Below are 27,299 nucleotides of genomic sequence, written 5' to 3' on the forward strand. Positions count from 1 at the left end.
GGATTGGCAGAGAAGGACCAATCCCATGGCCAGCTAGAAGTCCAGATTTGACTCCGATGGACTATTATGTCTGGGGGCATATGAAAAGCCTGGTTTATGATGTTTCACCAGTACAAACAATTGAAGAACTCAAAACAAGAATAATTAATGCTGCAAATTCTATTCGACATAGCTTGAGTAGTGTTGTAGTAAAAAGTGAATTAAGAAAAGGAATGCGTATTTGTATACGAAATAGGGGATCTCATTTTGAACACGAATTATGAATAATAAACAGTGTAATTTCGAAAGTATGGAGTAACTAAAAAGATTAAGTATTTTGTTTTTGATTTAAATTCAAAATTGCAATGACAGCTCTGGTTTATCTCTCCTTTTTTACCTATTACCCCTATTAAAAATAATCTTTAACTACTTTGCATTGAGGTCCTTTTGTCTTTGATCCAGATTTAATTTCTTAACAATAGCATTTCTTAGAATTTCCTACCTGGTCTCTTTGTTATCTAATTTTCTCCTGAGTTTATGATTGTTACTGTACTTTTTATGTACCGATGGATAGCTAAGGAAACGCAGATGTTTTTAAAATGATCCGCACGATAAGAGCCATAGTGATTTTTACAAAAAAATTGCGAGTAACTTAAAGAATCAAAATTAAAAATCGAAAAGTTGTACAGTTTTGGATCTGTAATTTAAAAATGCTTGAAGATTGTTTTTGTTTTATAACTGGTTATTATTAACTAGGATGTACCCTAGCAAGAAATACAAAAAAAAATAGGGAAAATACGTTGATTTTTTTTTTATTGAATTTTAGAATCTTAAACATCCTTTAAATAAAAAAAATATTAAAAAATTAATAACTCGAAAACGATACACTTTTGCATAAGCATTTTGGGGGTCATTTGATAGCTATTGTCCTGAACTATAACCCTTTAAAAGGATCGTGACATATTACCCTGTAACCTGTATAAGTGTATGTTTATATATGTGGAAGTTAAAATAGGACAGTTTATCAATGACATATTTGAGTACCTATTTAAAATATTTTTGGAAATTAGATGTGAAACTGTAATATTAGTTTCATTATTTGTCAAAATACTTATGTTATTTACATAAGTATACAATTATTATATCCATAGATTTACACAATTGTATTATATATATAGTAAAAATTGTTTTGTTCGAATCTGAAAGATTTTATTTAACCTTCACCTGTCGATATATGATTGTCAAATCTTCCAATTGTTATTATTTAACCATTTCCACTCAAACTAATGGACTGAAATTTTCCAAACACTTTTATTGTTGGTGGCAACACAATCTAGTATATTCTTAATTTGAATTAATGAAAGGTTGTTTAAAAAAATATCTTCCAAAATTGAACCTATTAATATTTATAACGCTTCAATTCAAAGTTTAAAGGGCAAACAACATTTAAAAAGAATAAAATTAAAATGATCTAAAATATTTACTTCTGAGGTATAAAGCAGATAACAGTAATAAAAATGCAAATATATTTTTAATGTTTTATTAGCTTCAAACGTTACAATAAATAATGCGATAGAAACAGTTTATTTCTGACAAAGTACTATATTTTTAAATGCAATTAAATTGGTTCTAACCGTTAACAAAGGTTTCGAACAATATTTTCTTAATATATATTTGTCAGAAGTATCATGTTATCACAAAAACTATAATAGCTTACATCTAAATTTTGAGCACTTTTATATATTGTTCATCTTTCGGTAGTTTTTTTTTGTCTTTCCATAGAAAAATTTCGAGTATTCACTTAATTAATTTAATGATAATGACAATATGTAAAACAAGTTCAATCACAATATTCAAATATATTTTTTATAATTAAATTTATGAATGAAACTGTTTTAGATTTTCATCTTAAATTATTTACAATATAATATAGACGCAAACTAAAAAAATACACACAAACCAACATATATTTATGCAATTTTTGTACTTTATAAGTACATAAAAAGACAATAGAAGTAAAAGTTAATGATATGGCATATAAATAATGTTCATCATTAGTGTTACAAAAAATGTAAAACGGGTTAACAATCCAATATATTTGTGTTGTTATTTTTGAGTTTTTTCGTTAAATTGTCAACGTTTTTCGTTTAATTTAAATGTGTTTTGAGATGTCTAAATATGTACTTTAAAGTAAAAAACGCAAATGTGATGTGTCTAAGCGCGACATTCCGCCCGGTTGGCATTATCGGGCCAATCACATACATTCAGCTTCGTGTTGAAAACGGTGCCGGGCTGGCACGTGAATTGAACGCCCTCGCCGTTCACGCATCGCCAATACTGACAAGTAAATATGGTATTCATTATAAGATTTAATTAATGTTAGTATAATGGTATTTGAAACTAGAATCTTGTACAATATATATTAACTGTAACCTTGTAATAAATAAAGTAAGTAGATTAAATATAGTTTCTCATTATTTGCTAACGCTTATAGAAAAACAACAATTATAGTTTTCTTATGTTAATACAATCACCAAATAAATACATTTATGGCTTTCTAAAATCATGCTCCGGTAGCACGTTGCATTCTTAAGATGATAGTGATGATAAAGCGGTGGAGAACATTGCTTGGTTATAAATTGAGTAGCCAAGGTACACTATTTAATAGCTTCTCAAGTAGCAAGCAAGCTTGCGGGTGGATATTATAATAACACTTATTAGTGAAACAAAAAAAAAATTGATCTTATACATATATATAAATTACAAACAAAACGCCAAGGTGTGTCCCGAATATTAATTAAAAAGAGAATTTTGGCAATAATATTCCGAAAATTTTAAACTTGAATGAAAAGAAACTTTTGTTCAAATAAAAGATTCCAATGTCTCATTACCGTGGTTAAGAAAAAAAAATAAGCTCTGTTATTTCAAGCAGAAGGGTTGAACACAAAAGAATGTCTAAAGTTTATAAAATGAAACAATTATTCAATTTAATCTTACCTTATCGCAACTCTTTTTGTCTGGGACGTAATCGTTTTCAGAGCTGCATACTTCGGGCAAGTCCACTTCGTTTTCCTGTTCAAAATTTTATATTACATGAATATATGTTTTTAATTTATTATAAAAAAGCGGCTTCTGCCAAGAATAATGTACCAACGTAGCTCGTGTTTATACATTCTGGTTTTTATTTGTTCATATTTGATCTGAGATAGCCCGATAGTTAGAGCACGTACACCTTAACCGAACATTGCGAGTTCAAACCCAGACAATCACCATTTATATGTTTTTATAATACATCAGTCGGTGGTGAAGGAAAACATCGTGTAGCCAACCTGCAAGTGTAATGTATGAAAATTTCCCCCATGTTAATTCACCAACCCGCAATGCTGCTCTATTTCCAACGTTGTGGAATAAGCCCAGCTGTGGGACGTTTACAGGCTTTAGTAACTTACTTAGTAGTTGCAAATGATTCCTATTCGAAATATACCGTTCTTCAGGCAATGTGAAAAGAACGATTATTATCGATCTTTCTTACTTAGCGTTTCATTCTCAGTAGAAAAAGCTTATCATTAATTTATAAGCCTATTTCTATATTTAACAAAGACAATAACTACCGCAGGTGGCTGCTCTAGGTCAGGCGTGTCTTCAGTCGATACTGGAGCCTGAGTGGATGTTTGTGTAGTAGGTTTCTTGGTTGTTGTTGTGGTCGGTTGGGCAGCTGGTGCGACAGTTGTGGTGGTAGGTATGGGTGCACCTTCTGATGCGTCGGAAGGTGTGGATGGAGGTCTCGCCCATTCAGGCTGTGAGAGCAAGAATCTAATTAGAATATTGTATCGAACATATATTTTTATTTCTTATTAATATAAGTTAGAGGTAAGACCCAACTTTTGATAATAATCTTGCCTCCCCCCCCCCGAGTCGTTTATATACTATATACTTCGTTGCTATATATTATCATAATAGTAAGAGATAGATCTGGTCACCAATGCACGCGGTCAAGATTTGTACAGTATCTATTTTTAATTTTTATTTGTATTTATTTAAGGCTTTGTTGTGATTAAAGATATATATTTGTTTTAAAGAACCAAAGATTTATAAAAAAAATGAAGACATATTTCTTATGATATTTTATGTATTCAAAGGATAAATTATTAAGGGTGTTAGTGATTTATAAAATAAAGTTGACCTAACAAATAAGGGATTTCAACGGATCATAGGCTTCTGCCAAAAGTTTGTAAATCAGAATAACAAGTCCAAGTCCTAACTAGTTAACTTTACCAATAACGTTCGTCCCTTTCCTAAGTCTCATTTCCTAAGTCCCGATATTACGACCATGAAGACAAAAATATTTCCTAAGATAAACAAAGTTTGGATGACGCGACAGAAAGATTTATCGCAAATACTTTTCATTTTCAGAAAATACGATAAATTTCTACATTCTTAATATGTATACATTGTGTTTGATTTCTTAATTAAATTCATACTATATTGTTTTTTATTTCTAAATAAAAATAAAATATATAAATAAATAGAATCTTCATTAATACAGTGAATTTCTAAAAACCTTTTCATAATATTCATCGTTTTTAAATCTACTAAAATATTCGAGTTTTCAAGCTGCAATGGAAAAGCTATCAATGCGTTTAATTAAAAATCTGAATTTTATAATGAAGCTTCATCTTTAAGACGAGACGAAGTTTTATGAAGTCCAAAATTAACTCAAAATTTCACGAAAATAAGGTAAATGGCCCAAGTTGTGTATAAGACCTTGTCATTTTCTTGTCACCTCTGAAATACAAGAATTTTTTGACAGCTTAAAAGTTCGTTTAGCTTTTTAAGAACTTTACGCTAAATATTTCTATACTATTATAATTTTTTTCTTTTACAGAACTGTCACATTTATTGTATATTGTATTAACATCTTAGTTCCCAAGATTGGTGGCAAAATTGGCGATGTGATAGTTAATATTTTTTACAGTGCCAATGTATATGAGCGGATGCTTAGCAGGATATTAAAAAATAAATAGTTACTCACTGTTGGGGTAGTGTTGCCAGTGCGTGGGGGAGGAACAGTATATGAGCGCATATGCTTATGCAAAAGTTTCATCAATGGGTTAGTTTCCCCACAGAGACCTCTAAAGTCATCCATATCTATAGCCCAGGTCATTGCTCCAAGATACCCCTTCTCTTTAATCCAGTTCATCTTGATATCAATACTCTTAGGATCCTCGTAGCCAACCCACTGTGTGCCTTTGTAAGCATAAGGACATTTGCCATACTCATCCCATTTTTTAGTCCAGCCTGATTCTGGCTTGTCAACATCCATGCAAATCTATGAACAAAAACGAAAACATGTTCACTGTATAAACTCATAAAAATAGTAATTCTTATAAAATAAATACTTTACGATATGAAATACATTTTAATTAAAATCCCTGAATCGCGCTATAATATTCTAAATAATATAATACTAAGGTTCAATTAAATTTAAGGTTAATAAGTAGCATCAATAAATTAATAGTCCTAGAAATAATAGTTTTCTACTCTCGTCATAGACTCGATAAACCAGAAGATCCTGCTATTTCTATGATAGTTAGTAACGCTGCTAGTTAGTTAGTAACAGAATTATTTGTATAACGATAGTTAATACTATCAATCATTATTATATGACAAATATTATATCCCCTTTCTCTACCCAAAAACCGTGTAATTTTCAGATTTTTTTTTAATAATGATTTAAAAATATTATTTAAATATCAAACATTAATCACAAGTTGAAACCAATTTATCTTGACATAGAATTCGAACATCGAAAAGTTTCATTACAAAAAAAAAACCTTATTTGAAACACAAATTAATTTATTTATGAAATAATTACTTCACTACCTAAACAAATATCTCAACAAAGGAAATATTAATCATTAAAAATATATAAAACTTATTCTTTAAAGAAGTAAAAGGAAATTTCCAATGCTAAATTTTTTGAAAACAAAACTCGAATTTTTCTTCAGAGTTCTATAAATATTTAACAGTAAGAGGTTGAAGTTATTAAATATTAAAATTAATGTTCTCACACATTTTGATAGTACTTCACATTGAGATAACGAACACCTGCTACTTACCCTACAATGCTGATAAGATGAATGAAAACGTTATAATGAAATTTATTAACCTTAAACCACCGTGATAAGGGTTTGATCAGTTTCTTAGATTCCAGATTGACAAAGTATAGTTGAGATAATTACAAAGCAAATTTAAACGTGAAAATCAGTTCGAAATTGAAGTTTTTTTTTTAAGAAGTGGTTTAATATATTTATAAATTGATTAATACAACGCAACTTGATAACTCATTAATAAAATTATCTCATTATGATCATAATTATTTTAAGATTTTGAAGATAACAATTTCGCCTTGAATATCAAATAATCTAAGGTAAATGCTGTTTCTTCTTCTTTCGAAAGACAAATCAATAATGACAGAAAGATCGAAATCAGTGTAAACAACCGCTAAACAATTGCCTTGTTATCAACGTTATAATAAGTGAACAGTTTAAGTTAGCAATGTTACACCAATGGCATCTGATCTGTTTACGGTCGTGTCAATTGGCGTCCTATGGGATTTATATAATAAGGGATTACAGTGATGTGTCTACACGTACACCTGTGCACTCTTGAAACTTTTTCGCAGATGATATTATATTTCAGTTTGACTGTCATGGCCGAAATGCCATCTGAAAGATGATCCATTAAGACCATATTTTTTAAATGTTTATCATTTGCGGTTTCATATTGTCACTAATTATTAACGTATATTACCTATTACCTAGTCAGAATAATAAGCCATTATTAAGCATATTATATACCAATACATCTAAATAGCTCTAACAATATTTTTTGTTCGTATTAACATAATATGAGCCTATAAAAAATATAGAGCGCCTACAAACGATTTAGGCTAAATTGTACAGATGGATTTAAATGGAAAGTAATATTAAAAGTATTATTAAGAACTACTTACCTCATAGTAAGACCAGAAACCAGTAGCATTAGTGTAAGGTGCAGGGTTACCGCCTCCAGCCTCCTTGTTGATGTATGTTCCTAGTCCATAGTTGTTGTTACCAGCTGATAGTGTGAAAGAACGACCGTAGAATGGAACGCCAACAACGAGTTTGTTTGAAGGGCAGCCTTTTTCTTCCCATAGGTTTAGACCATCATTCTGAAAAAATATTTTTTCTGAAGTTAACCAATAACTGACGCAGTACGTATTTGAGTATTTAAGGCGTAAGTTAAATTGAAAGAATTGTTTACAGTATGTATTTTTGTTTTATTAATTTATATTCTCCACAGACATGTATGTACGTCTTTGTATTTATTAGCGTTTGTATACTGTTTGTATTATTTAACATAATTATTACTCCCTATTTGATAAAATTAAAGAAATACGAAACGAAATAAGTCATTACATTTTACATACATCGACGAACTATGTATTGTTATACTTATAGGGTAGAATTAAAAATTTTACCTGATCGAAACTATCAAATTACCTTGAATAAGTTTTTAAATATGGTATCATCTTATTTTGTTTCGTATTTCAATCATATATCAATATCAGTTACAGGAATCGTTATGTAAAAATAATTCTTTTAATATCTTAATTATACATTCATAAATAATAATGACTATAAACAAAATTAGATTTTAAAAACACGTACCACATTTAGTTTTTCATAAGCCCACTGATCATGGGGCCGTTTGTAAAGCGGAGAGTGGACATCTGCAAAGCCGGCCCAGTTTCCTCGGAGATCATAAGACATGACGTGAATTGCATCTAATTCTCTGTAACATTTTCGTTTATTGTATAAGCTGTACACGGCTTGTTCGAAACGTGCTAAAATAACTTTCACTATTATTGAGTTTCTATAAAAATAGTTTTATAGCATTTTCAAAACTATACATTAATTAAATAAAATTTAAGTGGCCATATGTAATTTCAAAATAACTGCCTCTTAAAGTTATTACGGCTATTTGCGAGTTACCAAAACCAAAATCACCATCTTTATATGTCTTATCTTTATATATCTATCGCTGCTACACATCCTTATTTGGCGAATCCTCGTTTTGCTAGTAATTTAATAAATAATCAGTTATTATTAATTTAATAATAATCAGTAATTTTTTGTAGTTATAATTCTTTAGGCGCGTTGCGAGTAAAATTTGACGAAGGAAACTGACGTTAAAACTTTAAAATGCGTTATAAAATAAATATATAAGCTGCCTTATTTTATTTATGACTTCTCACAAGCAATATGATACCGTAAATTTAACCGTTTCAACCAAACGAAATTATCACGTGTAATAATTACATTATATGTCACTTAGTTATGTCGGATTCTACCGTCGTAATACTACATAATACTCTAAATACTTAAACTACATTATACTATACTCAAAATCCTCAAACTAGCTAGTAACAGATTAATTAATTTTATTTTAATCGTTGAGATTAATTACTCATTGGTCGCCAATTACGTCATCCGCTGCCACCGACCAATTACCGTTAACTAAAAAGTCAAATTATTATATATTACTTTGCGCAGCGTTTGAAACACTTTTGGTAAATAAATTATATTTTTCCTACAAAGACATTTAATGTAGTAGCGTAAAACAATTACATAAAGTAAAAATATAATTTTATTTTGTCGCTATGTTAATGAGTTTAAAACTCATAAATTCCGGCCTGTGAGTTAACCGAAATATTCAGCTCTCGCTGTAGCGATTGCAACCACAATTTTCACGAATGTTACGTTGTAATTTAATTTAGCCATTCAAATAACAATTCTTCAACTTTATGTAATTTTTACTACTCTTTGATAAAAAATATAACCCATCTAAACGACATTTATGAGAATCACATTTGAATACAAATATATTTGTACAAAACATATATCAACACATTTAAATTATAATTTAGCAGTAGCTTTTTTTAAACAAATGGAAACAACACATTAATAAATCATATATGTTGAATATATGTAAATCAAAATAACAGCTAACTGGCTTATATTTAACTCAATCAATAAGGCATCCAAAAGCTATTTGTCAACATAAAAAGCGTCCAAAAATTTGTCTTAATTTCTTTGGCCGCTAGCCAAACATCCAGAATTAGAGAGATTTGGAATGGAATTAGAACATCAATAACAATTAGTTTAAGCAGAACAGCTATAAGAAATGTTATGTCCCTTATATTTCAAGGACAGGATTCCTATTTAAACTGCCCAACTTGAAGGATATCTACCTGAAAAAGAGCTATACAAATTCTTGTTGTTTAGGTAGTAACTGATGAATAGCTACCTACTCTGATGATCTTGGACAGAGCCCTAGCAAAGAAAAGCAAGCAAATCTGCTGTACTGTGTAATTTTTTCAGTAAACATCTTATTAATTTCAAATAATTCTCTTATATCGAAGTTATGATTGATTTATTAAAAATATTATAGAAATGTATTAAAGCAATTAAATATTATCATTACCTATAAGGTATTATTATTATTGGCATAAACCAACCCTTATCGTTTATGAGAATAAATGTGTTCTTGTTCTTTAAAAGAAAAGTGTAAATCGTCTACTCACTGGCAAAGATCAGGAACATGGTAACCTTCCATCAGCCGGAAATTAGCAAGTGGTACAGCTGCTGTCAACTCCCAGTTCTTTCCTTCCCTGATAAAGGCTCGCCTCAACTCTTGGACGAAATAGAGGAATCTGTCCTTGTCTGAGAAGGAACCGCCGCGATCCGCCGCACCAGGATACTCCCAGTCAAGGTCAAGACCATCAAAGTTGTATTTATTGAGGAAGTCTGAAAAACAATATCGTCAATTAGGAAATTATGTACCCGATTAAAAATAGTTAAGATTATTACGAGAATTCGTATTCAGACGAATGAGAAACAATTTGAAAAGATATCATCAATCATATCAATTAGAACGAAAATCTGTTATTATAATTGAGAAAGTAAATCTAAAGCACGTCACACACGATGAAGATAATATATTTTACTGCTTGAAAGTTGTAGTAATATTCCTCAAAGGATATGCATCGATGATACCTTTGTATTCATATTTAGGTATCTTTCTTATTATTTCTTAGTATTATTTATTATTATTTTATTAATGGCGTATTTTACAACACCGTAGCCCTAGATGGCGCTAATTGAATATGTCACATTCCAGAATCGCATTGTCAACATTAATATCTTCACAGTGCGATTGATATGTAATTATAGTAATAAAATAAATTATAGTTATATTTATGAATTGTAGAAAGCAATTCCTTAGTATAATTTACCATTTGATCCCCCGATATTAGTTCAGAGTAAACAGATATATACTGTAAGATGAAACTAAACTGTATAATATTATCTGATGCATTTAATGTGCACTACTATTTTAGACTAGTAATGTTATTTGTAATTAATATTTGTATCACTAATATTTATTTATATATTTGGATTTCCAGCAATTGTAAATAAAACATATTTAAAACACGCTTTACTTTAGTTTAAAGCTAACTATGCACAACCGATTACAGGACAACACACCATTCACAAACTCAATTACAAAAAGAGGTAACAAAATATATAAATAAAAACAGAAATAAGAAATATTTTAATAAAAAACAAAAACAATAAGTTACTAATTAGGTTTTAAAACAAAATAACTTTTTATACTAAATTTTTTTCATGAACGATGAGAGCCCGTCACAACCAATGTTATTGTGTTTGTTGGACAATTATTATATTCTCGCGATATTCGTGATATTGGAGCATTCTGTCCTAGTTTATTTCAAAACAATTATATAATAATCCCAATATAATATATAATTATTTTGACAAAACAACATCAATACTAATATTTGCCTTTAAAGTTTAAATTTTAATTGAAAGATTTAAATGATGATTTCGCTCATTTAAAGAGTAAATAATGGCATTAGCACGAAATTTGTCATTTAAATAAACCGTCATAAATATTATATGGAATTTATAATATTATAGTAATTTTAGATAATTCACAGTTCAATGGTTCTACGATTGTATGGACATTCTTCAACCACATGATTTGAATACAAAAATTACATAACGGACAGTTATAAAAATATAGAATAATAATAAATCCATCTAGAAATGGCTTTAACAGCACGATCCGAGCTATTGTATCTATATCTATAGAAATAAATAAAATTGAAGTGTCTGTGAATTCCAAATTACTACCATTTACTAAACAAACATTATTTTACCAAACCCAAAACAAACATTATTTTTATTTTTGTCTGTCTGTTTGCCCAAAGTAGTCTTCAAAGAGAGAAAAAAAAACAATTTTAAACTATTTGGATCATGAAAGGGTATTCCGAGGTACCATTTAGTCTTTTTTTGTTTATAAGTTTGCGTATACTGTTATTTACTTACCAGATAATTTTCAGGCATTTTCGAAATTCCTTCGAAATAGAGTACAAAATATTTTTTCGTTACCATTTATACATTGAGGTATAGGATTTTTTCTTATTCCATGTACAGTATCTGTTTAACGAGGGTGAGACCGGGGGACACAACACGATCAAATGAATACACAACTATGACTCATTTAAATTGTCATTTCTAATATATTTCGAAACGATCCTTAAGCCTGCGCTTTAGTTTGAACAATAGTATTCAACGTTAAATCTTCTCATTCTTCAGACGTTAGCTCATTAAGTTAAGCACTAACCTTTCCAGAACATTAACACAAATCAGCAGCTCATAAAGTTAAGCTAGATACTACAAAGTTCTCTTATTATCGTAAATTATCTTTTCTTTATTATATTGAATTTTAAAATCATAAATGTAAGATTTCTGTTTGAATATTTATAATGAAATCATTACGAATTATAAGGCTTTTTAATTGCTTATTTCTGACATAGCGCTTATCATTTATCATGCTAGAATAGTCTATGTTCAAGTGTATTTGCATATAAAAATTCCCTTCTGCTCCCGTCGACTTGAAGTCACGTCTGAATGCAAATTCTAGGCATTATTTTAATCACATACCTCGCTGCCTTCGCTATACCATTCACAGATAGCATGCTGGATATTTTATATCCAATGGCATTTATCCAATAACGTTGAGGTATTGGATACTATATACTTTGTGAATTATAAGCCGTAGTATTTATATTATATATATAAATAATAATGAAAATAGGTTTATTCGTTCACTTTTTTTAAACTAAGTACCACTTATATTTTATTAATCAATATTTTAAATCACCAAATTACTTGTCTCTAAACAAACATATAATAATCTATTTTTATTAATTTGGCGACATGCAATGTGACCTTAAAACTAAAATGATAATAATTTGTTTGATAATTATAATTCATAAGACTTACTACTACTAAGTATAACGTTCATTTTATTCTAAGCATTGAATGAAAACTGCATAGGAAACTGCATGCACATAGCATAGCATATTTTTAGGCTATTTACTTTTACATGCCTTAAAGTAAACTAACAGTCTTTAAATTTCCCACTACTGGGCTAAAGCCTTCTTTCTGACAAGGTTTGCAGATTATTCCACGACCTCTAATCACTAGACTATCGCGGCTTAAACCGTATAAAACTTAAACATCAAGACGCTGTCGTACAAACTTGGCACAACTTTGCGGAATCCCGATGTTCAGTCAAAACACGTATTGCTGGTAATCTTAATCTTACTCTCTGCCTTTGTATTTCCGACACCATATTACCTTTTAAAACTATTAACGATTCATGTTTTACATTATTCATATACAAAACTTTTGTTTTAGTTGAATAAAAATGTTAATTTCGACGATTTTAAGATCAATCATCACCATATTTTTTATATATATCCTAAATTTAAGGAATCTTTGTGGTACACCAGTAACGGATCTTTTTTTAACTTACGATTTACGAGCCGTAAATGAATTCCTACGTCACTTATATGCGACTTTAAAACTCTTTATCTACTACTATAACTACTACTTTCATAACTATTTTATCATCCGAAAGCAATACAATTCATTTCTTGAATAAATTATCCGGATTCCGGACATGAAGTGTATTTTTAAAACAATTCTGACGTTATGAGTATACAAAGTTGTCGCGATCTTCTTTTGTTTGCATATTCCCTTACGTTATAACGAAGCTTATAAAAAAACTATTCAACCCGTTTTATTTGCAGACTTTCAAATGTACATATGCGAAACGTTTAAAAGAAAAAAAAATAGTTTTTCCATAACGCACTTGGATTTTGATGAAAGAAATCATTATTTATTACGGTAATATATACTTGTTACTTATTTAATAAAATAGCACCACGTGGGTCGCCCATGTTTATACTTAATGCTCTAATCTCGTGGGTTGCAGAGTGATGTTATATAGTTCAAAATCTTAAGTTTAATTCAAAATCTTGTGATTTGTGGGCCTAAACAAACAAGCAAACAAACTCTAGCTTAACTCTACTAGTAGTATAGAATAAAAATTATACAAAAATGCTGTAAAATATTTATATCTCAATATTACTCAGTCTTATATTAATTATTTTAGAAATTGTTACGTTTTCCAAGTCCTAAACATGATACGTTTAAAAATATACAACAACTAAAGTAATATCAAACATTACTCACCCACAACACTCTTTACGAAGGTCATTCTCGAAGACTTCTGTGCAACCATATGAGAGTATTTGGAGCCACCCTCGGCCCATCCGCCCACCGCTACCATGAACTTTACGTCAGGGTGAGATTTCTTAAGGGCTGTAAAGTTGCTGAATCCGTTCTTCTCGATGTCGAGCTGAAGAAACAAAGTTTTTGTTATTAGCCATGTTTTACCCGATGGTAGGGCTTTGTGCAGGCCCGTCTGGGTGGGTAAGCTCACTCATCAGATATTCTGCCGCTAAACAGCAACACTTCGTATTGTTGTATTTCGGTTTGAAGGGTGAGTGAGCCAGCGTAACTACAGGCACAAGGGACATAACATCTTAGTTCCCAAGGTTCATCGCACATTGGCGATGTGAGGAATCGTTATTATTTCTTACATCGCCAATGTCTTTGGGCGATGGTGACCACTTACCATCAGGTGGTCCATTTGTTGGTCCACCTGCCTATAATATAAAAAAAATGGGGACAAAATGCTCTGTGTGTAATTTGATAAGTCTACATTATCATGTTTATTGAATTATTTATTTTATTTAATAAATTTGGTGATGATGGTGATGTTGAGGATGGATCTTATTCAAAGTACTTAGTGATAATATTTATATTTTATAAAGATATTCGGTTTAAAAGAAACCTTGACGTTATCGTTCGCTTAGAAATAGCTACTCTGAATCGAAATAATACAATAAAATACGTAAAGTAGCATATTTAATTTAAAAAAAATATATTTGTTTTGTAAAGTCCATCCTTAAAATCATACAACGAGTACACAAGGCAAAAATGAACAGACCATTTCTTTTTTTAAATTACGAGAAAATTTCAAGCGTACAATAATTAAATAAAGAGTAGCAAAATTGTCAAGAATGAGAAAATTATAATGAAATTATAGTAATTAAACAATTCTATTTACAAACGTCTAGATCTCCATTCCAGACAGTAACTATAAATAACTTGAAACAGGCTACGTTCCGCTACTTGATTAATTTTTTAGCAACGCTTTATTTAAACTTTGGTCCTTTTAGATTAAAAAAAGGGACTGAAGCCTGGCCAATTCTTTGCAAATAAAATGAATATTCCGATTGACGATTTAAAAGTACTTGTAAAAATGTATGAATTAAAAAATGTGGCCGTCAGACCCGGAATATGTAAACATCGATATTTATGGTTATTTAATTAATATTTTATAAAAGAAAACAAAAAAGAAATAAATATGGCGTAAAATTAAAAAAATTATATAAATATTCTCCATATATATACAGATAAAGTAAAGTTATACAATAAAGTTTAGTATAGTTATACGCGCTTTGCCAACAGAAGGAAGTAGAAAGCGGTGGAGAAGAAGAGACGACATAATAGAGCATCGTAACTTTACCGTTACGGAAAACGAGTTTTACCTCCAAGGCGTGCCAATAAATTTTTCAGATCAAAATAATTCGATTTTATTGATATATCTTTCTCCTGTTTTAAGCATTATTGCCTATAAAACTCCATGAAATATTTATTAAATAAACTTTTCATTGTATGATTTCCGACAATGCATTCCATTAAATAACCTTTTGCTTGCAAAAGTTTCAAAGCTATTTCGCTAACATTGTAAGCTTCCGCATTTAAACTGTAACTGCTGGTGTTTTACGAGAGTACTGAAGGCATAAAAAGTAGCTCATACAAGACTCGCATGGAACAAGGTAATGAAAGGCTTAGTCCCTTATTTTCTTAAATTACCGAACTTTCTGTTATATTCTAAAGCTTTAAGGTTACACGTGCCGAATAAAATTCTATTTCAAAATTCGTAATAAAACATATTATATTTTCTTAAGAATAATGTATATTTATACAAGGTACTTACGTAATTGAAACGTATATTACCTACCGACTTGAACTAAGTGTGGGTTCTAAATAGAAGAACTAACCACACCTTGAGAAATAACATGTTATATCCCTTGTACCTGCAGTTACACTAGCTCACCTACCTTAAACCTCAACGCAATAATACTAAGTAATTAAGTACTGCTACTTATGTGTTGAATGGGTGGCACCTAGTTAGATGAGATTGCACAAAGCCCAACCACCAATAATATTAATTCTTCTTAAATTATATATAATCTAATTTTTATGAAATTAAATTAATTATAAATTATAATAGTAATAAATTGATGTGCTGAAATATTTTACCTCAGGATCAATAACTAGAACCTCATTGGTCTTCTCCGTGACACCGATGAAGGAGTATATGATATGCGTGCACATTTCTACTGGAATGTCTTCGATTCCATAGCGCCCCACACCCGGCCGGTACACCGCCCAATTGCTGAAGTAGCATACTATACGCGCTTTGCTGTCCGCTGTCGGGAAACATATTTTTGAATAGCCTGTATTATATAGTAGGTAGAGAGATGCTATAAAGATCTTTGTCAATAAAAAAGCTAACACAAAGTCTTTAAATGTCGGACCGGATTGGGTCGATTAGGTAGTTCCTGTAATTAACACATTCAAACAAATTAACAAACAAACTCTTCAGCTTTATATAAACTTATATGAAACTTATGATAATAAAAGCATGTTTTTAATTAATTATAATATACCTAGTTCGTCCTTTTCACAACGTACTCGACTTCCACATAGTAATTTTACAAGAATCCGTACAGGTGCTTGAGTAGTATAAACACAACATTGGAACACAAAATTTGCTATATTTATAAAATTAAATGTCGTAAAATATAGGTTGACATTTTTGTGTACGATTTTTGAACTTAAAAATCATACTCGAATATTGTAGACAAATTTTTGATTCAATTTTGAGAATTGAGATTAACGCTGAGAATTGTTTATTCATTACAAGATTTGCATTTATTGCAATTTTACGTTTTAATTAAGATTTATAGATAAAACATAAAGTAAGTTCTACTTCTAATTTTCTGAGCTTAATGTTCTAACTAAATAATATTATAAAACAAAAAAAAAGTTTACAATAAACCTCAAATGAGGTGAAATCGATCAATATCTGGCAATAGTGTCAGCGTCTTGGGTACAAGCCACAGGACAATCATTTAGTCGGCGTATTTTTTTCATAAATTTGTAATGCATATGTTGTTTTTTTTTTTTAGCTTAAAAATAAATGAATAAATATTCTAATTATAAGTATTCATAAAATTAATTAAGTGTTAATATATTTTATAAGATAACAGTGAATTATCAGTGACTGTAATCATTATCAAATTTAGAACTCATATTCCTACGAAAACGACTTATTATTAAAACGCAGTAATAAATGGAAATAATCGAGATCATCCCGCTCGACAAGATGTCAGAACCAGAACAGTCTCAGCACATTAAGTTTAATATAGATTTGCAGTAAGACTAGGCTATAACTTACAAATTAAGACTGTCTGTATATATGTATGTATATCGGCGGTAAATCTAAGGTCGAATTTACGACTAACGGTTTAAAAACCACACGAATATAATCGTAATAAAACAAATTTCACTTATTAAAATTGACATGACATATTTAAAAAAATGTTCAATTCTTTTCTATTCAAAAATAATAAGTCGAGTGGGTGGCACTTTGATGTTAACCAAAGATCGTATGTAAGTTCAAGTGTGGACCAGGAGCAGCGTTTTTCATGTGATTATTTTGTATCGATAATTCAATTTCAATTTCATTGAAATTATGCCACATGTGTATTCTACCAATCCGCATTGGAGCAGCGTGGTGTAATACGCTCCAAACCTTCTCCTCAAAAGGGAGAGGGGGCCTTAGCCCAGTAGTGGGACATTAAATGGCTGTTACTGTAATGGAATATAATCTAATCTTACAAAAGCTCTTTGGCCAGTTGTGGGAAATTTGCGAGCTTCCTTTATTAATTTGCTATGTTTTATAAAAACTTTTTATCAATTATGACATTTTAACTTAAAATATGCAAAGAACATTTCTTACGTTTTATAAAAACAATATAATTTTATTCTTATTAGAAACAGCGTAACTTGTTTTTCTTATAATTAGAAGGAGGGCACTTATTTTAATTAGACTTACATTCTGCTGAAGTTAATGCAGCCAGGACGGCCAACGTGAATAGTATTACTCGCATTCTGACCTGAAAATAAAAAATAATTTAAATTCCATACTAGTTGATGCTAACTTTTAAAATATATTTAAAATAATCATATATTTTTTTCAATACTTTTTATATTTATATTTTCGATGTATTTAAATGAAATTTGTTTGTATTTTTACAAAAACAAATTTCGAGGTCTTAAGCGTATTAAAAAAATCTTATATTGTTACAAATATTTATTTAAGATGAACAGACAAAGATACGATTAAGTTCGTATTTCTCGTAAAAATCAGTAAGTTACATTTTTTTCTTTTGTCAGAATATCGCTATGTAAAAGGTATATTAATTAAATATCGCTTCAAGAAAACATTTTTGAGTGGTACGTTAACAAAAATCTCATCCAATATCGCAGCTGAAAATATTTCACTACATTATCTTAATACTATAATAATTTACCTCTAGACTGAATTAATTGTTTGAAGTAGATTTTAAATAATTAATTAAATAATTTAGGCCAACATTTTATCTCGACCAGTTCTGATTTTATCATATTTTTCTCATTTCAATTTATTACGATTAATAATAGGCCTTGTACGGTATCGTATACTTCTATTATTCGTAAATAATCTAGGAATTAATAACAGAAAACCTCATTTATTTCATACTTTTGCATGTGAGAGTCAGGTGTTAGGTAACTCTATTCTTTTCTGTACACATGTCAAATGTGTCATAATTTCATGATAATCGGTTGAGTAGTTAAGACACAAATCGTTTATAATAAACAAGCTCATTTTCGCATTTATAATATTAGTTAGGAATAACTTTTTTTCATAATTATTGTCGCGGTATTGGCTTACAATCTCTGACAGACTGCTATTCAAATTAGACAGTGATAGTCTAACATATTGTTTTTTTTTAATTAGTACCCTGTTCTAGTACTAGTAATATCTAACTAAACATTCTTAAGTAAGTGATTTGTTTATAAATACATAATGCAGTCACACTTTACTGGTGGTAGGGCTTTGTGCAAGCTCGTCTGGGTAGGTACCACCCACTCATCAGATATTCTACCGCAAAACAGCAATACTTGATATTGTTGTGTTCCGGCTTGAAGGGTGAGTGAGCCAGTGTAATTACAGGCACAAGGGACATAAAATCTTAGTTCCCAAGGTTGGTGGCGCATTGGCTATAAGCGATGGTTGACATTTCTTACAATGCTAATGTCTAAGGGCGTTTGGTAACCACTTACCATAAGGTGGCCCATATGCTCGTCCACCTTTCTATTCTATAAAAAAAAAAAAACACTAATTTTCCAATTCATAATCGTATGAAGACATATATCTTAATCATACAACTAGGTATAACGCAGTATTAGTACTCGTGTAACGGTAAAATCTCGTTAACGGTATACCGGTATACTCTACATACGTCCGCCCACTGACCCAGTCCATTCAGACTTTACCAAAAAAATCCATAACCACACTAATACATTACAAATTTGTCTTAAGTATATTTAATAATTATTGTATATTAACCAAAAATGGCATAATATGAACAAATAAACTTGAATTCCAATTTTGAATTTGATTACATTTAAATTCGGAATACATGTATTTTTACTGACCGACTTTCCGCCTACGCTCTGTTCTATTCTACTAAAACCCACGTTCCTGATATAGCCGAAACTCAATCAGTGATTTTGTTGCTTGAATCAAATCCTCGTTCTTATTTTTAGATTTATCTATAATATGCCTTCTACCAAAACAGAATATTCTTATTTAAAGAAAATACAACATTGTATAAATTACAACATATAATTTGCGATGATAAATACATATAATGTGTTCCATATTTTTGATTACTTTGGATGCTTAGAAACCACTGGCACTTTTCTTGTTACCATTTTAATTAGGGTTTGAATGAAGTCATACATTTGACGATGTTCACGCTCTGATATACTCGTATTTGGGTTTCAACAAATAACGACTTTGGTTGTATAAATATTATTGAACACTTAAGATGTTTCTATTTATTGGTAGTGTTATCTGTAACTTTATTACAAGATTTATGGGTGCCAAGAATAAATATAAATATTAATATTTTGTTGTTATAAATATATGACAGATTGTACAAAAAATCGAATAAAAAAATACCTGCTAACAAAAGTAAATATTGGATGGCAATTACATTTTAAGATTTTTTAGTCTTTATTAGTTGAAATTTAATTTAATTCGTATTTTTTCTTCGGAATTATGCCTTGTATCATATATTTGCTATTGAAGTTGTAGAAATAATTGAAGCAGAGTCAATCGTGACTTTTATTTTCTGGCGATCATAGAGCACTTAAGGTGTTCTACAATTAAAAGAGTAATTCAATTCAATTCAAAATTAAAATATACAATAAACCACTTTAATGAATATATTTTTATTTATAAGCGTTTTATGTAAACGAAAGATGTCGCTTACGCTTTCCAATATGGATTGGAAGGTTGTAGAGATAATACAATATATTTGAATAAACACATGCCAAAAAACGTAAAGTACTTGCTGACAGGTCTTAGTGTATCTATACGGGAATACAGGTTTTTGTCTATTTAATAAATTATCAACTAATTATAATATAAATTTAATGTAATAGTAACCGCAGGATAAAGATATAATGTAATTATATATAAACAAAAAAACACATAAATAATAGGGTGTATATTGTGTGTTCTTAAAATTCATTTTCTTATCTGTGTGAATACATTTCAACCGGCGTTCGCTTTCTATCGGACATGCTGTTCTTGCATTTGATTTAGAAGACTTATAGCTTAGGATTTATGGTCGGATTATTTGGCATGTGATGCGCCATATTTAACAAAAAGGACATCCTTAAGACAATTTCAATGAAATTCTATAGTCGAATGAAAATGTACGTTTCCTTTTTAATACGCAATTTAAGCAAATATTTATATCGATGTCACGAGGAAAACATCTAGACATGGAAAACGACAGGACATTGTTTGAATTTAAAATGCATAAAGTACAAGGAATAACAAAACTTCTCAACAACACACAACAAATAACAAAATCTTATTATACGAATGATTTTTTTTTTTTGTAAATACTATAAATGATGATTTTGAAATTTATAAATAGAACGTCATATTATAAAGAGGTTTCTATATTCCATTTTACTTGAAAAATAGATTTTATTTATCTAACGGCAATAACAAAAGCAAACAATACCAATATTGAAAGCCTCAATTCTCTTTTGTAGGCAATGGCTGCGGTTATTCTCAATTGAAGTTGCAAAGAGACATCGTTAAGGCAACTTTATTTGATATCAAGCCTCTCTTTAATCAGACGAGAGTCGAATAGACCTTCTTTATTATTAGAAATAATAAACTCTAGAAAATATTTACTTGGATTTCATTTTTCAAGCATCAATTATATTTTTATGCATTACTTTCAAATGACTAAAATTATTTATTTTCTAAGTATAAAAATCATAGATCACATGTAATGAAATTATATGTTTTGTATAGTTTTTATATTATATATTTTTAGGTTACAAAAAATAAAAAATCTTAGTAATATCCTAAATGTTAAAGTGAGTTTGTTTGTTGTTGTTTGTTGTTTTCATGCTATTCAACCGATCATTATTATATTATTTTTTACATAAACGTACTGAACACCTACGTAAATCTCACATGAAAGAAGTAAATTGAAACATAAAAATTTAATCATTTTTACAAAATGCACTTTTTTACTAACTAAAAATCTTAAAAGAGAGTAGACGCTATTTAAATATTTATAAGGTTGAAGCTTTTGTGGGTGGACAGTTCTAACCATTTGTTCCGAAACAATCGTGATTTATCGAGCACTTTAACCTAAGTGTCCTTAATGTTTTAATTCGAGCTGAATTCTTTAGAAAATAGTTGCGTTTTCAGTTTTCAAGAATACGTAATCGTCTATCTACAGTCATTTTAGCACTGGAGGGAACTAAGAATTATGCGAAATTTAAGGCTGAAATTGTTTGGCACAGTACATATAGCTCGTCTAAAAAATATTACTACTGTAACGAAATATTTATTGAATAATTTATAAATACTAAAATTCATTATTAATTATATATACACACTTAAATATCTGATAAAAAAATTGTGAGAGATGATTATTTTCTATGGATACTATCGGCCATTGAAAAGATAATATATAGGAGATATAGACAAAGCGTTAAAAGAACCGAGATGCCAAGTGAGCTCAAGAGTTCGTAAAACTAAACTGTTTTTCAAGTAAATTTTTTCAATGTTTTTATATATGTTGTAATTGTACTTTTACAAATAAGTAAATAAATAAACAAAAGATCGCAAGTTCAAATTTGAACAAAGACAACTGACTATTCTCGTACATATACATTTCAACATCATGAGTAGCTTGCCTGTGTCGGAAACTCTGGTAAAATTGTCCAACAATAGCAGCAAATGAATATGTTTTCTTAAAGTAGAGGAGGCATTGGCAATGGGATATTTATGTGCCCATTGGGCTATTTTTAGTATAAATTTTATACTTTATGAACTATAAATGTATAAAATTTATAATAAAGAATAGCCTATTCCTTTGAAATTCTTGAGCAGTCATTGTCTACTACTGATAGACTGTTGAGCAATATTCAAGTCAGAGGACGAGTTCGATTACTTCGAAAGAATAAAATGTTAAATAAATGTATTCAGAACATAGCATATAAAAACCATGCTATGAGTGAAACGCGAGGGTTTTTTTAATAATATTAAATATGACTGTATAACAATCAAATAACTAAAATTTTTTCGTGACATTGTTTATTCGAACGATTAAAAATTTATTTGAAAAAAATCGGATATTTACTGAATAGTTTAATATAAGTAAAAATTTTATAGCTTGCTTACCAAAAGAAATTAAAATTAAAAGCGTTGGTTTAAAAACAAACACCTTTGTTTGTTCTTAAATTATTAAATCATGCAAATATTAGAATAGCAAGCATCACCAGGTGTCGTTCCCAAGCCTCAAGGCTTTATCATACTATGGTGTTTGCACCTCGCGAATACAAATGAGATGTGCTCATGTCGATATCCTTTGTGAGTGAGGTCGATAACCAAAAGTGAAACTTTAGTAACCTATCTGATTTATTTTATGGCTCAATCCTTGTTTACAAATAATAAGTATAGGTAAAAGAAATAAGATACTATAAGAATTTCCACGATTAAGTAAAAGCCTGCGTTCAGTTAAGATATACCATTTTTGTCTTTAGAACCATGCTATACCGTAACAGCCTGTGAATGTCCCACTGCTGGGCTAAAGGCCTCCTCTCCTCTTTTTGAGGAGAAGGTTTGGAGCTTATTCCACCACGCTGCTCCAATGCGGGTTGGTGGAATACACATGTGGCAGAATTTCAGTGAAATTAGACACATGCAGGTTTCCTCACGATGTTTTCCTTCACCGTAAAGCACGAGATGAATTATAATCACAAATTAAGCACATGAAAATTCAGTGGTGCTTGCCCGGGTTTGAACCCACGATCATCGGTTAAGATTCACATGTTCTTACCACTGGGCCATCTATACCATGCTATACGCCACATGTATTTGATTTTTTTTACTATGTTCTCTACCACAGTGAAGCTCTAAATAAATAAATTATAACGATAAAATTCGATGCAAGCCTAAAAAATTAAAATTAGTTAAAATTCATATTTTCTACCGTAATTAAGTCCGTTTTATGTTATATTATATTAGGAACCAGGACAGGCTACTCTGTCGAATATCAGACAAAATAATGTAAAATCGTAGTTAAAACTCGAGCATAATAACATTAGCTCGATACAATACATAACGAAAGTTTGACGTATACAACGTAACAATAACCAAACGAAAAATAACACAAGTTACGAGAACGTATATTTAAAATTGCAATGAAGTCACGCGGCAACGTATTACTTAAGTAATGTTTACAATTAATAATTGTGCCGTGAGGGCGCGAACCACAAACGCGACTATCGTAAGGGTTAAACTTGACATATTCGCATAGCACACTTATCTTTGTTAAGACATGCAAACTTAAAAACACGTTGCATTCACTTTATATATTTAAATAGCATACATAGTCTTTAAGTCATATGGGTGAAATATATAATTTTTGTTAAATTTAAATAAAATGGGTCTAACCTAACCTAACCATCCAGGGATTCAAAAGTATAAAATTAGTCCAGTTAGATACATGGATACAGAAGAATTTAAAATATAGAGATAGGTACCAGAAATAATTTACAGATAAATAATAATTTGGAAGCGATAAGGCCGCCTTTTGTTAAATCTATTTTATTTGTTTTTACTGTAGCTGTTTTGTTTTGGTAGGCAATAAAGTGTAATTTACAGATACAATTATGACAAAGGGAAAAGAAATGGTTATTACTTGAAAAATATTTATTCATTACACGAATAAATGTTGACACAAAAATAAATTTGATATTAAGATAATATTTTGTCATTTGGCACATTTGGAATTTAGTATATTTTTTAACATATATATTTACGCTTATCGATCAATTTATTTTCCTATTTTTTTGTATGTTTTTATTTTTTATGGCTCTTTTTAAATCTTTTAAACTATCCCTAATAAGTATACAAATGTTATCATTAAATTAAACGAAAATAAACGTGCCTTTTTCGTTAACGTTTCATTAGTAAATATCATTTTTTAAAACAAATTTAAAATTTTGAAAGATTGAAAGATACTTCAACGACAACATATGTCATTTATTACATTCTCAAAACAAAAATAGTGTGCAAAAATGTATCTAAGACAATAAAAAAGTTTTTCTTTCATGTAATCGATTAGGGAACTAATAAAGTCGCTTCTATGATATAAAAGATAATTGATATTTTGCGTGACATTTGTGCGTGACATGCTGATTTCTTTGTCACGTCAGCGCAACTACATGAGCGAGATCTTTTGTTTATTATTTGAAAAAAAAATGATAAAAATGAGGTCATACATCCATGAATTTCTATGACCTACAATATCTCTTATTAAAACAGAGTATATTTTTTTAATTAAACCTAATTATAAAAAGGATGAGGTTTTATGCTCGACGCATATCTTTTTTTGTTTTAGCCATACTTATAAAAAAAGAATAGCTATGATAAATACAGTGTTTTAATCTAATTAATACAGTTTATTTATCAATTTTTTTAATATTAAATAGAAGAAAAAAACATTTATAAAAAACAAAAAACAGAAAAGTCACTTAATATTTTAATTAATTGGTTTTAATAACATATTTAATTAGTTCAGGCGAGGTTTGTAATGTCCTCGATTTTAAATAGACTTTGTTAGCTTCTATATTTAAATGTCACAGATACAAAAATTGATTCCTCAAAAAATTCTGTATAAACAAGTTTAGTTTCAAAGATCACAAATATTACCGTTTTAGATTCGATACGAACTTATTCATGCTTTGCATACTTTATATATATATATATTTATTAAGTGTTTTAAGTAATAAAGATGGACACTTAATGAAATACAGATCTTACAAAAACGTTTTACATTTAAATTTCTTCACTTCACTTGTTATTAGTCGATTACCTGTTTTAGAATTATTTAATTATCTGCATATATATTATATCTACATATATATATAATTATCTGCATTATAGAAGAACTTTAAGTCGATTTAAAAAAAAATATAATATATACTTTAAGAATATGATTTTAAATTACTTTTTACTAAAAATTAAGTAAAAGTTCACTTTCCATAATAATTTCAATCAAAATGCATTAATAAATATATGATAATAATGATATATATACATATATCATTGAAAGAAATATTATTTATAAACACTTAAACACAATTTAATTTGTTAGAACAATATCATTAAAACCGCGTGTACATAGTAACGTAAACATATGTATATATGTGTATCATGTGGATACTCACGGCTGTGTCGGCGCGGCGTCGTGCGTGCGATTGCGCTGGATCTGCGCTGCACCCACGGTTTTATGCGCGTGCGCATTCTGGTGACATTGTAAAGGGTGTGGTGTGAAAAAACCTTACTACAATAAAACGATGTTCAACTTGCTTATTAATAAATTATTTATTTGCTGAAGTTGTAATTTATAAAAATTTATAATTCTATCTAATAGCAAATATTCATAAGAAAATGAACTTCATTTCATAAGAATCGTATTACGGAATCGTTCTGAAATCGCACGCTGGAACACTTCCCCTATCTTATCTTTGTGAAAAACATAACAAAATGACCAAGTACTTCAAATGATAACTATAATAAGCCATGATGAGCACAATTACGACAATTTTTAGTCATTATTACTGGGAATTTACAGTCACGACAACATTTGTGTAATATTAAAGGGTAAAACAAGAAACATTATCCGGGAATGACAAAAGAAATGTTTACAATGCGAACGAAATATTTCTATGATACAAAGTTATTCCTTATCTGGATGTTTAGACTGAAAATACAATTTCTACTCAAGTTAAAATGCCACATCACATTTCACATGATGTTTGCTGAAAATAAATTAATTGGCAACACTAATACAAAGGAATAATAAAAAAAGCGATGGCGAGAAAAATAGGAAGCATCGACGCCAGTAAGTGGGATTTCGAGAAACTTTTCTTGATACGCTCGAACCGAGGGTATTGTGATCAATCTTTATCCTACATATCCTTTCATTGAATGTTGATACAATTATTTATACTAGGATTGTGTGTGTTAGAAATAAGCTTACCGTGCAAAAGCAGACATAATATTGGTATTGACTGGAAAGTCAACCCACTGAATATACATTAATATAATTCAAAAGCAAAAATAAATAACGATAACAAATGTGTGTAACACTACAGAAAGTTAAAGATACTAATATGACCTCGAAAACGATATTTTTATAATAAATAGTAGACTTTGAACCTTCTTACATATCAACATATAACATAGTGAAAATCGGCCTTACTTATAAACTTTGTTTAGCGAGGGATTGGTTAAACAATATTGTGTCTTCTTCTTTGGAATATCAAATGATTAATGTAAGAAAGAGATGAATCAGTGTCTAAGAATCCGCTAGCGCTTAGCAACGTTTATAAGTAAAGTCGAATATTATTAAGATGATAGTTAATATCATGAAGTGAAATATTTTCTTAATAATAAAAACATAAGTATACAACCTGTATACAAGTGATTGATAAAGGTAAGGACACAATCCCGAAAACTGCATGTCTCAAAGAGCTGGTCAACTAACGGTCCGTAAACCAGTACGGGAATTAATTCGTTTACCACCACTCGTTCCACTATCTTAGTACTCATTTTTTATTACTTTAATGATCTTTGTTTCGCGAATCAATGACCTGCTTCGAAATTATATCCAATATTATAGCAGGATACTTACCTTATTTTAACAACATTTTTATGTTTAGTTATTCGCATTAAATTTTTGAAAGATTTTATAAATTCAATTGCATCCACAAATAAAGTACAAGTTTTTTTTTTTTTTTGGAAAATTAATAAATTTTTTT

The 27,299-nt window shown here is 29.6% G+C and overlaps 2 protein-coding genes across 2 annotated transcripts in view; one reads left to right on the forward strand and one right to left on the reverse strand.

Moving 5' to 3' along the window:
• The window catches only part of LOC126776258 (aurora kinase B), a 216,423-nt gene that overhangs the window by 108,549 nt on the left and 80,575 nt on the right, over window positions 1–27,299 (forward strand). The window lies entirely within an intron of this gene.
• On the reverse strand, window positions 1,515–25,817 carry LOC126776247 (endochitinase). Its single transcript, XM_050498562.1, has 11 exons — window positions 25,704–25,817; window positions 17,716–17,776; window positions 15,855–16,024; window positions 13,653–13,818; window positions 9,608–9,830; window positions 7,692–7,815; window positions 6,995–7,192; window positions 5,012–5,308; window positions 3,591–3,776; window positions 2,977–3,051; window positions 1,515–2,316 (listed from the first exon to the last, which is right to left on the reverse strand). The coding sequence occupies exons 2-11, from the start codon at window positions 17,768–17,770 to the stop codon at window positions 2,194–2,196; spliced, it is 1,617 nt and encodes a 538-aa protein (XP_050354519.1). The 5' UTR covers window positions 17,771–17,776; window positions 25,704–25,817; the 3' UTR covers window positions 1,515–2,193.

Source organism: Nymphalis io, chromosome 20 (genome assembly GCF_905147045.1).
Source record: "Nymphalis io chromosome 20, ilAglIoxx1.1, whole genome shotgun sequence".
Classification (NCBI taxonomy): domain Eukaryota; kingdom Metazoa; phylum Arthropoda; class Insecta; order Lepidoptera; family Nymphalidae; genus Nymphalis; species Nymphalis io.

Excerpts from the sequence above, each read along its gene's own strand:
- LOC126776247 (XM_050498562.1), bottom strand. The coding sequence starts at position 17,770 with ATGCGAGTAATACTATTCACGTTGGCCGTCCTGGCTGCATTAACTTCA. Across the intron at positions 16,025-17,715 it reads TGCATTAACTTCAGCAGAAT|CGGACAGCAAAGCGCGTATA; the intron begins GTAAGTCTAATT and ends GTTTCCCGACAG. Across the intron at positions 7,193-7,691 it reads CTTATGAAAAACTAAATGTG|AATGATGGTCTAAACCTATG; the intron begins GTACGTGTTTTT and ends ATATTTTTTCAG.